We start from the raw sequence: 15,681 nt of genomic DNA, 5'->3' as shown, positions 1-15,681 counted from the left end.
GAATATGGTATTGAGATAGAGGATCAGCCATGATCATATTGAATGGCGGAGCAGGCTCGAAGGGCTTAATGGCCTACTCCTGCTCCTATTTTCTCTGTTGCTATGTTTAACAGGTACAGCAAATTTCACCTTCAACTTAATTCAATCCCTTATGATACAGAAAAAAACAAATATGCCACATTACCCTAGTTAGAGGGTTAATAACCTTTTTTCGTCAGTCTTATCCCTGAATCTGACCGACTGTGAGCTTAAACATGAGAGAACTCTCTTTCGCTAGATTGGGCTCCCTTCCCAGACCTTATCGAACTGACTCAAGCCATGTGTTTGTTTCTCTCTTCTATTGTTCCCTATCCGGATGATATGTTGGCAGTCTGACTCTCTCCCTGTCTAGGAGTTGGCCAATAGTTCTGCCAAACAAATTGGCTACTACCCTCCGAGGAGTCAATTTATGTTGAGCTCGTACGTACAGCAGTTATGTCAACTTACCAGGTGTGAATATATGCTGGAATTGTTTCAATTTGTTAACTTAACTATTTGTCTCGATGTGATAAAGATAACCATTACGGTGGCTGACCCATTTTATTCAGGAGAAGCCACTGAGACAATGGGTCCCCTATTGTTCAAATGTCTTCAGACTGCCTTCCTCTATCAAGAAAACAGAAAGGAAGCTGGATCGTAGTGAATTAACCCTTAAAATCCAAAAATCTGACTTCATATCAAAAACACATTATAGCTTAAACCAAAAATCCTTCCTAGATCAAGTAGTCAGTTACCCTTCCATTACTCATTCTTCACCAGCTGCTTCTCTCAACATGATACTTCCATGGACCAAGGAGCTCAGTAGTGACATAGGAAAGAAAAGACCATTTAACACAAGCCTGCCCTTTTCCAGCTGATCTCAACTCCACCTTCTCCCCAAATTACTTCATTCTCTATTTCACCAGTAACACATCTAGTTGTCTCTTGAACCCACTTATTCCATTTGCTTCAGTGGCCTTCCCCAGTAACTTATTCCAAATGAATGTCTATTATTTGTGCTTGAAATCCCTATTTACTCAACTTGCTAAACTTTAAAATTACATTGCCAGCTTTTTGAACCCTTTAATCAGCAAGAAACAATGTCTTTGTATCAACTTTATTAAAATGAACACTCACTAGGTTACCTCAAAGTCTCCTCTTTTCTAATATGAAGGAAATCAACTCTTTTCCTTTTAACTTGTATTCCTGAGACCTGGTATCATCTTGCTTGCCCTATGCTGCACACTCCCAAGGGCTACAACATCCTTCCTACAGCCATCAGTACTGCACAGAATACTCCAGATGAGGATCTAACAAAAGCCCTATATAGCAACAATATCACCTCTGATTTGTATTCTGTGCCTCTGCTACTACAAATCAGAATCTTATTTTTAATATAAAACCACAGCCATGCTCCGAGTTGAAGGTTTAATGATTATAATTTTTTTTTACATTTCCCACAATGACCCCCAATCATTTTACTAATCAGTATGCTGCATGACTATGCCATTCAACTCCCACTCTCTTACTTTGATTCCTTGCTCCAATACTAATTATTTAACATTATATATTTGCTATTAACTTTCCTAGTTTCCTAAAAGATGGAATTGTTTTCAATTCCATGTTGCATTGTTCCTCATATTTATTCTACCTCCAATTTTATCACTTACAACTGAACAACTTCCTTTTGACACTCTCAAAGTCATTTATTATAAATAACAGGATCTGAAGAGCAACTCTGTCAGTCCCTGGTTATTCCTTTTGCCGCTTGAAAATTTTCCATTTATAGCTCCTCAGTTTCCTATACTTTAAAAAAATTAGTTACCCTACATTTTGTCTTAACTTCCATTCCACGAGTCTTAAACTTAGCCATTAACCTCATGTGGAAAAGTTTCAGAAGGTGAAAATATACAAATAACCACTGCACTTTCCTTCTTTACCAGGGTAGTTATATATTAGAAAAATCTTCACGTTTGTTAAAAGAAGTTCTCAACTTCAGGCAAATTCTATGTGATTTTCAGACAGCTATATATATCTAAGGGATTATCTTACATTAAAATTTGAACACGGGCGCAAGTAAGCCATTTACGCTGATTTACATCCATTTTACGTTCAGGCATATGTTAATGAGATTGGCAGGAAATTTGAGCATAACTTGACATCGGCAGAATGGGTGCAGGATGGGCCCAATTTTGGGTGCAATTTCTGGGTTAGGTCCCCGCAGGAAATTCCATGCCCTCACAGTTATCCATGATGCATCACCTGACATACTGCACTAAACCCCTCCCCTCCCCCTCAAAGTCTTTAGGAACACTGGCCTGCCTTAGACCAAAAGAGACATCCATTGGGCCAGTCCCAAAGGACGCAGACTGTAACCCATTTGTTGTTCAAATCCTTCAATTATCTGCAACATCCTCCACTTCCTCCCTGGGTGGACTATTCTACCCATTCACCACTCTCAGCTGGCGCAGTGGTAGCACTCTCACTTCAGGACTTGAGCACACAATCTGGGCTGACTCTTCAGTGCAACACTAACGGAGTGCTGCTTTGTTGGAGGGTGCTGTCTTTTACACAAGACGTTAAACTGAGGCCCCACCTGCTTGTTCAGGTGGATGTAAAAGATCCCTCAGCATTTTTCATGAAGAACAGTAGGGAGTTAACTTGTCATATCTCATTTGCTGTTTCTGGGTCCTTGCTGTGCACAAATTGGCTGATACATTTGCCTACATAACAGTGACCACACTTCAAAAAGTAATACATTGGCAGTGAAGCATTTTGGGACATCCTGAGGATATGAAAGGTGCTATATGCTTTCTCTCTGTATGAAGTAGTTCACCTAACCTCATCTAAGTTTGAATCCACATCCACTCATCCTCGTGCTCATTAATATTGAATATCTAAGATAGTTTATTTATTGTCGTTAAGATTTAAAATCTCTCAATTAGGGCACCTGTAAGCTACCTTTTCCCAATGTAAACATTGCTAGTATTCATAGCTGAGGTGCCCAATCCCATTTATTAATGTCGCTATCTGTCTTGTACCGCCTCCAAGGACAAGATATCCCCTATAATATGGTGCCCAGAACTGCTCACAACAACAATGATTAACATCATCTTGATTTACACCACAAAATAGGAAAGATTATCCTCAAGAACAAAATAGAAGAAAATTCAGACAGCTTTTCTTCCCTTTAATATAACAACTCTTTTATAAAAGAGTTTGGGAGCTCTCAATATCTATTCTAGCCAATGCTCAAGCAGTCTAATGGCACCACATACAACTGTCTCGGACGTACTGCTAGCTATCGCTCACAAAAGACAGCTGTGCACTGACATTCTGCTGGAGAACAACTCTGCCAGTCACATTTAGTGCTTTAGAGTCCCCTTGGACCATCATATTAAATGGCACCCTCAGCAGGAACTACGCCAGACAGGATAGCAATGGTGAGGATGAGGGAAGGAAAAACTGGAAGTCATTCATTACAAGATGCGGACAGTGCACTTTAGCAGTCAGGTCTCGCACACAAACAGAGAAATGCGAATGCAGTTTTAGTGAGCACTGACACCAGGCTGTTAGTTTCATTATGGTTGTTTTATGCCATCAAAGCAAAATGGTGCAGATTGTCAGAAACAAGGCCAAACACAGACAGCGGGAAAGCTAAAATACAGACGTAAACTTTTGTGTACTAATGGCAAACATCTTTTAGGGCATTTCATTGCACATAGAACACTTCAAAATGCACAATATCGCATTTTGTCAAGATGCATTAGTGAGATCACAAAACAAAAACCCCATGAGGGCTTATGCTAATTTGAATTAATTTGTCTAACAGCAACATACAAATTAGTTCAAATCCACAAACTATCAATGCCTGTCTTACACTCTAAAAATCTATCCCACGATGTTCATTGGAAAAACTGTACTTACCAGTTTGATTGCTACATACTCATTCGTGTAGAGATTTTTACCTGAAAGAAAATGAAATGAAAAAAAATTTAGGAGCACAGCAAACCACACACTTCTCTGCACACAACTGAACCATACAAAAAGGCATATTACATAGAAAAACTATTGGGGCTAGAGAGAGGAAATCATATTCCTGAATGTACAGAGAGTAAAACTACTGCATAACTCTATGTTGAGAGGTTATTTCTCCCATCAAGACTGTATGGGTGTCGACTTGGCTCAGTTGGTAGCCCTGGATCAGAAGTTTGTGGATTCCAGCCCCAATCAGGACTTGATCACATAACCTACACTCCAGTGTAGTACTGAGGGAGTGCTGCACTGCCACTGGTGTTTTCAGATAAGATGTTAAATCGGGACACACACACACCTCACTCCCCCTGAGTTTGGCTGTTTGTTTCAGGTAGACTTTGAAGATCCCAAGGCATTGTTTGAAAAGCATAGGAGTTCTTGTGGTGTCCTCAGGCAACACCTTCAAAATCAGATTAACCGGTCATACAATTCATTGTTCCATGCTAAAATATTGCTGCATTTCCTTACATAACAATTTGCATTTATATAGCACCTTTAACATAGTAAAAATATTCCAAGACACTTCACAGGAGCAAACAAAATTTGACACCGAGCCACATGAGATATTAGGGCAGGTGACCAAAAGCTTGGTCAAAGAGGTAGGTTTTAAGCAGTGTCTTAAAGGAGGAGAGAGTGGTAGAGAGACGGAGGGATTAGGGAGGGAATTCCAGAGCTTAGGACCTAGTCAGCTGAAGGCAAGGCTGCCAATAATGGAGCGAAGGAAATCGGTGATGCACATGCCAGATTTGGAGGAGCTCAGAGATATCAAAGGGTTATAGGAGGTTACAGAGATGGGGAGGAGCCAACACTACCAAAAACAGATTAACCTGTCATACAACTTATTGTTCTGTGCAAAAACAGTTGCTGCATTTCCTTACACACGTCATTGCACCGCAAACTAATAGTGTGTAACTGCTTTGACATATTTGAGGGACATAATACAAAAAGACTGGGTGACTTATGGCAAGTGTCCTTTTGTTTCTGGAATCACCAGCAATCGAGCAAGAATGCTGACTCCTGACATCTATAAAGGTCCAATTGAGTGAGTCATCTCAGTTACTAGTGGATGCAAATTGGCAATTCAAAACAGTTGATCATTGGGAAATGAATTGCCACTTCAATTATTCTCAGGCACAAGGAGATCAGTGTGGGAAAGGGAAATTCACACTAGTGGCATGTTAGGGGAGAGGTACACTGTTGAAGCAATGTAGAAGAAGCTTAAGTCTATATCTGACCTGTGTGTACTTGATGGGCAATGTGAAAGGAACTTTATTCTGCATCTAACCTGAACATATTTGAAGAAGCAGACTACAGGAGAAGTCAGTCTGCACTATACCCCACACCTGCATTCAGTGCAAAAAAACTGAAGGACCTTCATTTCCCAGTAGTTCTGCAAAATAGTTTTTAAAAATCATATTGCGGAACCCATTCAATTGGTTTTCTTTTATGACGAAAAGCATGCAGTCATTATGCGGTCCACTGATGTAGTACGTACCACACCAGTGCACTGCAAGATACAAATTAGCACCCATAATTTCCAAATGGCAAATTCATAATCTAAACCTCAGCAAATCGGTCGACATGCAGCACTGAGAAGAGGAAAAAAAAATTAGAAATTAAGCCCAAGATGGAGGATTGCCATCAAAGTATCCTACATAAGGGTTTATAAACCAAACCAATCACTGCAATATTTATACGTAAAGTTTTCCTGTAGCATTATCTATTGTTAAAGCAACTTCTTAAAAACAAAATCTGCGTAATGCTGGAACAAATACCTGTTTTGATAGTTGAGTTGGTTGGAGTGTTGATTCCAGAATGGCAACACCGCCAACATTCTGGAGGGGCCGGGAAGAATAGATTTAAGGCAACAAAAAAATAGATTCCTCAAGAATCAATTATAAAATGAATGATGTCTCAGTGCTTTTAGCTCCTTGACGACACAGAATTTGTGAGCAGCTCAGAATTGCTGGCTGCAATTCTTTTCAGAAGTAAAGGTTTATTAAATATGCATTTAACCTTCAGCAGACTATTTCTTATTTACATCTAGCAGGAAGGGGAAGGGCAACAAATCCTGTCCCTCCACTCTCCAGCCTTATTCACTTATCAGAGTACAAGAGGAGAAATGTGGATGGTATCACTGAGGCAACATTAGATCTGTTTAGGTAGATAGAGTGATAGTACTGAAAGATTATTCAGTGAGGCACAGTAAGTGATTTTGCCACTAGACAATACAATGAAGAAGCCACATCACTTAAGTCAATTAAGTCAAACAACTGCTTCATTACTAATATAAAATGGGCATTGATGGGTTGCTTTTTGAAGCACAGGCTGGATTTACAATCATTTTGATAAACATAGGCAAAATTCAAGCTAAGCAAGATATCACAGATAAATCAAACGTATTCCAAGGTAAGCCAAGACAGTAGAACAATGGGGCATAGGCTAAAATTGAGAACGGTCAATGTAGAACCGATACATCATCACACAAAGAATGACCAATGGTCTTCCTGGAAGAACTTGCATTTATATAGCGCTTTTAGCGTAGTAAAACGTCCTGAATTCTTCAAAGGAGCGATTAACAAAATTTGACACCGAGTCACGCAAAGAGATTAGGACAGGTGACCAAAAGCTTGGTCGGACAGGTGACCAAAAGCTTGGTCGGACAGGTGACCAAAAGCTTGGTCGGACAGGTGACCAAAAGCTTGGTCGGACAGGTGACCAAAAGCTTGGTCGGACAGGTGACCAAAAGCTTGGTCGGACAGGTGACCAAAAGCTTGGTCGGACAGGTGACCAAAAGCTTGGTCGGACAGGTGACCAAAAGCTTGGTCGGACAGGTGACCAAAAGCTTGGTCGGACAGGTGACCAAAAGCTTGGTCGGACAGGTGACCAAAAGCTTGGTCGGACAGGTGACCAAAAGCTTGGTCGGACAGGTGACCAAAAGCTTGGTCGGACAGGTGACCAAAAGCTTGGTCGGACAGGTGACCAAAAGCTTGGTCGGACAGGTGACCAAAAGCTTGGTCGGACAGGTGACCAAAAGCTTGGTCGGACAGGTGACCAAAAGCTTGGTCGGACAGGTGACCAAAAGCTTGGTCGGACAGGTGACCAAAAGCTTGGTCGGACAGGTGACCAAAAGCTTGGTCGGACAGGTGACCAAAAGCTTGGTCGGACAGGTGACCAAAAGCTTGGTCGGACAGGTGACCAAAAGCTTGGTCGGACAGGTGACCAAAAGCTTGGTCGGACAGGTGACCAAAAGCTTGGTCGGACAGGTGACCAAAAGCTTGGTCGGACAGGTGACCAAAAGCTTGGTCGGACAGGTGACCAAAAGCTTGGTCGGACAGGTGACCAAAAGCTTGGTCGGACAGGTGACCAAAAGCTTGGTCGGACAGGTGACCAAAAGCTTGGTCGGACAGGTGACCAAAAGCTTGGTCGGACAGGTGACCAAAAGCTTGGTCGGACAGGTGACCAAAAGCTTGGTCGGACAGGTGACCAAAAGCTTGGTCGGACAGGTGACCAAAAGCTTGGTCGGACAGGTGACCAAAAGCTTGGTCGGACAGGTGACCAAAAGCTTGGTCGGACAGGTGACCAAAAGCTTGGTCGGACAGGTGACCAAAAGCTTGGTCGGACAGGTGACCAAAAGCTTGGTCGGACAGGTGACCAAAAGCTTGGTCGGACAGGTGACCAAAAGCTTGGTCGGACAGGTGACCAAAAGCTTGGTCGGACAGGTGACCAAAAGCTTGGTCGGACAGGTGACCAAAAGCTTGGTCGGACAGGTGACCAAAAGCTTGGTCGGACAGGTGACCAAAAGCTTGGTCGGACAGGTGACCAAAAGCTTGGTCGGACAGGTGACCAAAAGCTTGGTCGGACAGGTGACCAAAAGCTTGGTCGGACAGGTGACCAAAAGCTTGGTCGGACAGGTGACCAAAAGCTTGGTCGGACAGGTGACCAAAAGCTTGGTCGGACAGGTGACCAAAAGCTTGGTCGGACAGGTGACCAAAAGCTTGGTCGGACAGGTAGGTTTTAAAGAGCGTCTTAAAAGGAGGAGAGAGAGGTAGAGAGGTTTAACAGAGAGAATTCCAGAAATGTAGTGAAGATGGAAACTTTACATTCATTCAAGATCCAGTTAGATGAGTGATTGGGGGTGAAGCAGAACTTTCCTTACTGATTGAGCCTAGCTCGGCCAAATGGCCTCCCTAATTTGTATTTATATTGTGAACATCCAGAGACAAATACAGGATCGACTACATAATATTCAATTTAACAAGTACTGACTTATAGGGACCTGAGCCACCCTTACAAGGACCCCCTGCAAATAGTGACACACTCTTTCCAGTGTTAGCTACCCAGATTAAAACAGTGCTATTATTGTAGATAACGTTTATTAGTACACAGCAACAGAAATAACAGAGCAAGTTGTCAAATACAAAAAATACAGAAATCAGATAACATCGTAGCAATCCCCTCAAGGTCTCCTCGAGTCCGGTTCCTGTATTTGAAAACCCATAACGTGTAGCATGGGTTAGATGAAGGGTAATGCTTGCATTGCCCTACCACAACGCGAGCATTAATTTTGCGTCAAAAAAAGCTACGATTCTAACAAGACAAGGAGGTCAGGGTTTGAAACCTTAATGATGTTCAAACAGGTTGTCAAATCATTGGCTTGGGCACAGTGGTCAAGTAAAAAAACAAATGGGTGGAAATGTCACATTTCCATCACTCCCACCAGCTGTTCTTATTGCTGATCCAATGCAATGCCCATGGAGATTTGAGAAATGTAACTCAAACACATTGGATGTCACCGTTAATTAGCAGAGAGGGAAAAAACATCAGCTCAACAGTTCAGGCTGAATTCAAATCCAATTCACTATAGTGTTTCTCATGTAATATTCTCAAAAAAGACACACAGTTCCAGCTTTGCCTCAGGTGCTGTGTATTCTGTGGTATATTCAGAGGAAGTGGTATAATTTCATTGGATGGCCTGCAGTGTTTTTAAAGACACCGCCTCCTGGGCGTCTCCCTGAATGGCAGCATAAATGAGCTGCTGGGCTTTCTTCTAACCGCAGGCCAATAATGTACCCCAGAGTAGAAACAGACAAATGATTCAGGAGACAAGCATTTGTGTTTCTGAAGAAAAAGGAGATTTGAAAAGTAGAGTAAGAAAGGGATGGTGGCTGGAGATTAAGTAAACCATAAAATTACATAGAATTTACAGCACAGAAACAGGCCATTTGGCCTAACTGGTCCATGCCGGTGTTTGTGCTCCACACGAGCCTCTTCCCACCCTACTTTATCTAACCCTATCAGCTTATCCTTCTAAAGGAGCATCTCGTTTGGTAAAATTACCTTTTCCCATTTCCAAAGTTTCCTAGGTTTCCCCTAGCCTTTCTATATGCTGGAACTACTATAGCAAATGAACTAGTCCAGCAAAATGATCATGACTCACCGAGATTCAACCAACAATTGTCCAAAATCTGTTTCCAGCTTCCAGCCTGCAGCCTACAGCTAATGCATATCGCCTCCATGTAGCTCATGCACCATGCTGAAGGAACACCCATTCACAAGTTTCAACAGATACACATCACCAGGCAGTCATCAATATTGTGTGTAACCACAGCAACTTGCCCATCTACAATTACCGTACACTGCAGTTGGTCATTAGGGTCAACCACTCTTCAATGTACAGTGCCCATCACACATCATGAACACTGTATAGCACACCAAGAAAGCAATGTATGATAAATACACTATGACCAAACTGCAATTTCTTTTTTTGTTTTAAAAGTTTAAACTGTCCCTGTTTTGCACTGTGTGGGTTCTAACCGGCCTTTCTCAGTCTCATTACTTTCACAAGTGCCATGAGAGGAAGATGATTACAACTTAAAGAAAGGCTCCTACAATATATTTCAGCTGACAAAATCAGTCAAATTCAATGTCAGCCCATCACTAAACTTAGACACATCACCTAGGTCAACACTTCAGTGTAGTATTGAGGGACAGCTGCATTGTCAGAGGTGCCGTCTTTCAGATGAGATGTTAAACCGAGGCCCTGTCTACGAAGAATATTAAATATCCCATGGCACTATACAAAAAGAGTGTTCTCATGACGTCTTGGTCAACAATCCTCAGTGAACCAACACCAAATACAAACGAGCTGCTCGTTCATTATTTGCTGTTTGTAGGATCCTTCGGTGCCTAAATTAGCTGCCGTGTTTTCCTGTATAAAAGTGATTGCATTTAAATTAATTAGTTGTGAAACTTTTGGGAGACATCCTGAAGATGTGAGAAGGCACTATATAAAAGCAAGTTTTTTCCCTTTCGTCTTAAGAATACAGGTTCTCCAGTATGAGTGCATCAGGCAACACTTTAACAAATGTTTTAACCATGCAAACAACTCCTTTCCAGTAATTTCCTAATCCTCGAGGAGCTATGCTTTGAAGGATGATGTACCAACCAATGCCAGGGTTTTCTCAGTGATACTATGCTGGGCAGTGCAGTGAACTGAGCTGAGAGCACCCCATCTGAGGGGAGTCCTGTACCATTAGACTGACATTTACCTCAGAGAATCATTACAGCACAGGAGACAGCCATTCAGCCCATCAAGCCTGTGCCGGCTCTTTGTAAAAGCAATCCAGTTAGTCCCATTCCCCCACTCTTTCCCCGTAGCCCTGCAAATTTTTCCCCTTCAAATATTTATCAAATTCCTTTTTGAAAGCCACAATTGAATCTGCTTCCACTGCCCTTTCAGCGCATTCCAGATCATGGCAGCATAAAAAAGTTTTTCCTCATGTCGCCTTTGGTTCTTTTGCCAATCACCTTAAATCTGTGTCCTCTGGTTCTCAATGCTTCCGCCAATGGGAACAGTTTCTCTTTATTTACTTCATCTAAGCCCTTCATGATTTTGAACACTTCTATCAAATCTCCTCTCAACCTTCTTGGCTCCAAGGAGAACAACCCCACCTTCTCCAGTCTATCCACATAACTGAAGTCCCTCATCCCTGGAAACATTTTAGTAAATCTTTTCTGCACCCTTTCCAAGGCCTTCACATCCTTCCAGAGGAATCAGGAGTGGCATACCCTTGACTTACATATAACCTCCACATCATACATATAACCTAGCACTGATGGGTACAGTCGGTATCATGGTGTCAGTAGGTGCCAACATTCTCAGTGCCAGTCGGTGCCACTGTTTAGTGCTGATGAACACTCTATGGCTGGATTTCTTGGGACTACTGCGGTGCTCTATAACGTGGGAAACGTGGTGTACCCTGTGCCTTATGGCTGCATTTTGAGCACGAGACAAATTAGGCATAAATATGTTTGCATTTTATGCAACAATTGTGAGCGTCAGATCATGAATAAACAATTACTGCATTTTGCCCAGTATTTAAAGCATTTCGTTGGTGTAGGTACAGGCCAGCTGACTCAACCATGAAAGTCTGTTTTTGATGCAGGCAAGGTATTGCAGGGGTCAATGCCAAAGGAAGCATTGTATGATCACAGGCTAGCTGTGGCACAGTCTCTGTGCTTAGTACAAATATCCCAATCCGTACCGTACCTCCTTCTACACCATTGAGCTGAGTTGCTTTTTTGCTCTCTTTATTTGCTCTCTGTACGCATATGGAGATATTATTTGAGGTTCATCACCCATTGCTGACTTTTTAAGGCTCCTGAAAAATAAATACTAACATTGGACAACTGGATAAGTTAACAATCTTTGACACACTGACCAATCTAACCCATCCCAGTAGAGAGGCTGGAGACTTTGTCTCCAACTTTTGGTGACAGGGTCCAATGGAAGAAACAAAAGGAATCCTTATCCAGGAATGGTACAGGCCCTGGGATTTTATGGTAATGGAAGGCCATGCGAGGCACTGTCTATCCGACGTCCTGCTGATATTTTCACGTATGTACGCAAAGTACTGTTTCCCCAGAAGCTATCCCATTAGACCATGCCTCCAGTACATGCAGGTTATGAATGAAGAAGAAATGTAATTCCCATTTTATGTTGACGCATGTCCAGATCAATGAAGGGATCCACATGGTCCTTAAAGCTACTGCCCACACCCTGTAAACTATGAATCCAAATAAAGCTACCAAGGAAATTACTGTACTGACGCAGCTAGAATGTATACGATAACAGGATTTGGAAGAGATGGTGCAAATTTAATCTTATCTGACCATTTAGTAACACCAGCTCTGACCTTGCCCACAGAGCCATTCTGCTATAAATCACTGGTCGGAAACCACTACTTCCATCTACTTCCTTTAAATCACACCTGCAGTACACGTGTACTTTTATTCCTCTTAGTGCAATGGTTGAATCACAAAATCTTGGTCTCCTCCATTCTCTCCAAATGGGACAATAAAAACAACCTTTTCATTTCTTTGCCTCTCATCTCTCAATTCCAGACATGGCCCCTTTTGAGAAACCCATGCAATTGGGAACCGCAATGTAACCTTAACCTTACACAAGCTGCCCTTTCTACACCTCACTGCCAACATAACCTACCTGCCAGTATTAATGATGTGGAGATGCCGGTGATGGACTGGGGTTGACAATTGTAAACAATTTTACAACACCAAGTTATAGTCCAGCAATTTTATTTTAAATTCACAAGCTTTCGGAGGCTTCCTCCTTCGTCAGGTGAACGATGTGAACGACCTGACGAAGGAGGAAGCCTCCGAAAGCTTGTGAATTTAAAATAAAATTGCTGGACTATAACTTGGTGTTGTAAAATTGTTTACAATTGCCAGTATTAACACCTGGGTTGCAACCCCCTCAACCAAGATATGGATTAATGATGTATTTATACATTCTATATATCGGATTTCACTATATCCACTACTCAAAGCTCCTGCAGTACATTACAATCCATATACCCATGCACTACGATCTGAAAATTCATTTGATAGGTTTATATTTTTAAAAATTGACAATTTTGGGGAAAAAATATTTCTCTCTCAACAGCCTCCCACCAGCACAGCAGGAGCGATCTGTGCACATGGCCAAATCCTGGTGGATCAGCTCTCGTTACATCTCACAGATGGTGTTCTGTGTGTTGGGCTAATGGCCTGCAACGCTGCCAAACCATGGATTGCGAGTATCCTGCCAAGGGTTTTTGTAGCATTCAGGACATGGCACCATTGTGCTCGTGCAACTCTTGACGTTACCATAGCACCTAACTTCCTGACCCCCAGACACTCAAGGGCAAGCAAGAGGGAAACACGACGTTTGAAAACAAGCATCCCCTGTGGACTTAGCATCAGAAAATGGGAAATAGGCTGCACCAGTGTAAAAGTGACATTTGTGATTTTTACGCTGGCTGGCAAAGCTTTCCACCGTATAGAATTTAATCCTTTTAATGACAAAAGGGTCAATCATTCGTGAACAAAGACACTGTAACATGAAGATTCCAGTGAGTGTTAATGAGCAGTTAAACACACAAGCATCGGAGTATACAAATCAATTCACACGTAGACTAAAGCGCCTTTAGCTTGACTAACTTCCTGATCAACAACCTTGTCTGATTCATGCAGTGTCGCCTGCAATTTAGTGATGGAGCAGCCTCTCTTAAACCCTAGCTATTTTAAACTATACAAAACCAAAACGACACAATTCCTATTGTTGTCAGTGGCTTTTGCACTGATTTGATTGCAAGTCAGATGAGAGTTGCTTACAAGATATCAGAAGCACGTCACATGACATTTTAAATCAGTTACCTTGGCAACAAAGTTATTTAGATATCAGATTATTCTTTTCTTTGAAAAATGAATGAAGACAACATATCCTGTTGCACCTTAATCACTGCCATTTTTTGCCCGGAGCAGATTCAATTAAATAAACTGGGATCTCACACCAGTGATCTGCGTGAATTCAGTGGCGGAGCTAAGTTCGGTCAACTGGGGGTGGGAGAGGGCAGGATTTGGCAGGAAGGCTGGGACCTGGGGAATATCAAATTACCTAGTCTGAAAGGAGAGCTTGCAAGTCCGAACATAGAGAGCGGAGATGGGTGACGGAGGTTCTTGGGGGCGAAATGGAGGTAATCCTCCAAAGCTGCTCTGGCCAACCTCAAAATGATTGTTGGGTGTGGTGGGGGGGGGGGGGGGGGGGGGGGGGGGGAGGGGGAGAGGAGGGGAATGGGTCGGTCAATAGTAAAGATCTCTCCTCTGCTGGGGCAATCGAGAACAACAGAACACAACCTTAAAATTAGAGCTAGACTATTCAGGAGTGCAATCAGGAACCACTTTTCCACACAAAAAAGGTATCAAGGAATATGGATCAAAGGCAGGTGCAGATTAGCCATGATCTAATTGAAAGGTGGAAACAGGTTGAGAGCTGAATGGCCTACTCAGTTCCTCTCAACACAATGTGTTGAGGATCTTTACTATGTTTACTTTGTAGTTTCTCATGACCTCCCAAAAAAAATCTTAAAACACAAGTGTTATAGAATATTTGGTGTGCCTTCACTTGGGCAGGTTGATCGACCTGTTCATAGAATCGTAGAATGGTTACAGCAGAGGAGGCGGCCATTCAGCCCATCGAGCCCATGCCAGCTCTTTGTAAGGGCAATCCAGTTAGTTCCATTCCCCCACTCTATCCCCATAGCCCTGCAAATTTTTTCCCTTCAAGTATTTATCCAATTCCTTTTTGAAAGCCACGACTGAATCTGCATCCACCACCCTTTCAGGCAGCGCATTCCAGATCATAACCACTCGCTGCATAAAAAATATTTTCCTCATGTCGCCTTTGGTTCTTTTGCCAATCACTTTAAATGTGTCCTCTGGTTCTCGACCCTTCCGTCAATGGGATCAGTTTCTCTTTATTTACTTTATCTAAACCCTTCATGATTTTGAACACTTCTATCAAATCTCCTCTTAACCTTCTCTGCTCTAAGGAGAACAACCCCAGATTCTCCAGTCTATCCACGTAACTGAAGTCTCTCATCTGTGGAACCATTCTAGTAAATCTTTTCCACACCCTCTCTAACGCCTTCGCATCCTTCCTAAAGTGCGGTGCCCAGAATTGGACACAATACTCCAGCTGTGGCCCAACCAGTATTTTATAAAGGTTCAAAGTAACTTCCTTGCTTTTGTAACCTATGCCTCGATTTATAAAGCCCAGGATCCTGGATGCTTTTTTAAACCACTTTCTCAACCTGCCCTGCCACCTTCAAAGCTTTATGCACATATACCCCCAGGTCTCTCTGTTCCTGCATCCCCTTTAGAACTGTACCATTTAATTTATATTGCTTCTCCTCATTCTTCCTGCCAAAATGCATCACTGCACACTTCTCCGTTAAATTTCATCTGCCACGTATGCACCCATTCCACCAGCCTGTCTATGTCCTCTTGAAGTCTATTACTACCCTCCTCATTGTTTACTACACTTACAAGTTTTGTGTCATCTGCAAATTTTGAAATTGTGCCTTGTACACCTAGGTCTAAGTCATTAATATATATCAAAAAAGAGTGGTCCTAGTACCAACCCCGGGGGAACACCACTGTATACCTTCCTCCAGTCCGAAAATCAACCATTCACCACTACTCTGTTTCCTGACACTTAGCCAATTTTGTATCCATGCTGCCATTGCCCCTTTTATTCCATGGGTTTCAATTTTGCTGACAAGCCTA

The 15,681-nt window shown here is 42.4% G+C and overlaps 2 protein-coding genes across 5 annotated transcripts in view; both read right to left on the bottom strand.

Annotated features, from left to right (window-relative positions):
- The window catches only part of LOC137304706 (casein kinase I), a 160,650-nt gene that overhangs the window by 90,657 nt on the left and 54,312 nt on the right, over positions 1 to 15,681 (bottom strand). For all 4 annotated transcript variants that reach the window (XM_067973378.1, XM_067973380.1, XM_067973379.1 and 1 more), the window contains exon 3: positions 3,946 to 3,986. In XM_067973378.1, coding sequence (XP_067829479.1) covers positions 3,946 to 3,986 — 41 coding nt within the window. The remainder of the gene's footprint in view (positions 1 to 3,945; positions 3,987 to 15,681) is intronic.
- LOC137304707 (small ribosomal subunit protein eS17) overlaps positions 11,577 to 15,681 on the bottom strand; it is a 135,231-nt gene continuing 131,126 nt past the window's right edge. Inside the window, exon 6 of the mRNA XM_067973383.1 lies at positions 11,577 to 11,587. The gene's annotated coding sequence lies outside the window, so the exon portion shown is untranslated. The remainder of the gene's footprint in view (positions 11,588 to 15,681) is intronic.

This window comes from Heptranchias perlo, chromosome 38 (assembly GCF_035084215.1).
Source record: "Heptranchias perlo isolate sHepPer1 chromosome 38, sHepPer1.hap1, whole genome shotgun sequence".
NCBI lineage: Eukaryota > Metazoa > Chordata > Chondrichthyes > Hexanchiformes > Hexanchidae > Heptranchias > Heptranchias perlo.
Note: the sequence above shows the minus strand (reverse complement) of the source record. Positions and strands in the feature narration are given on the sequence as shown.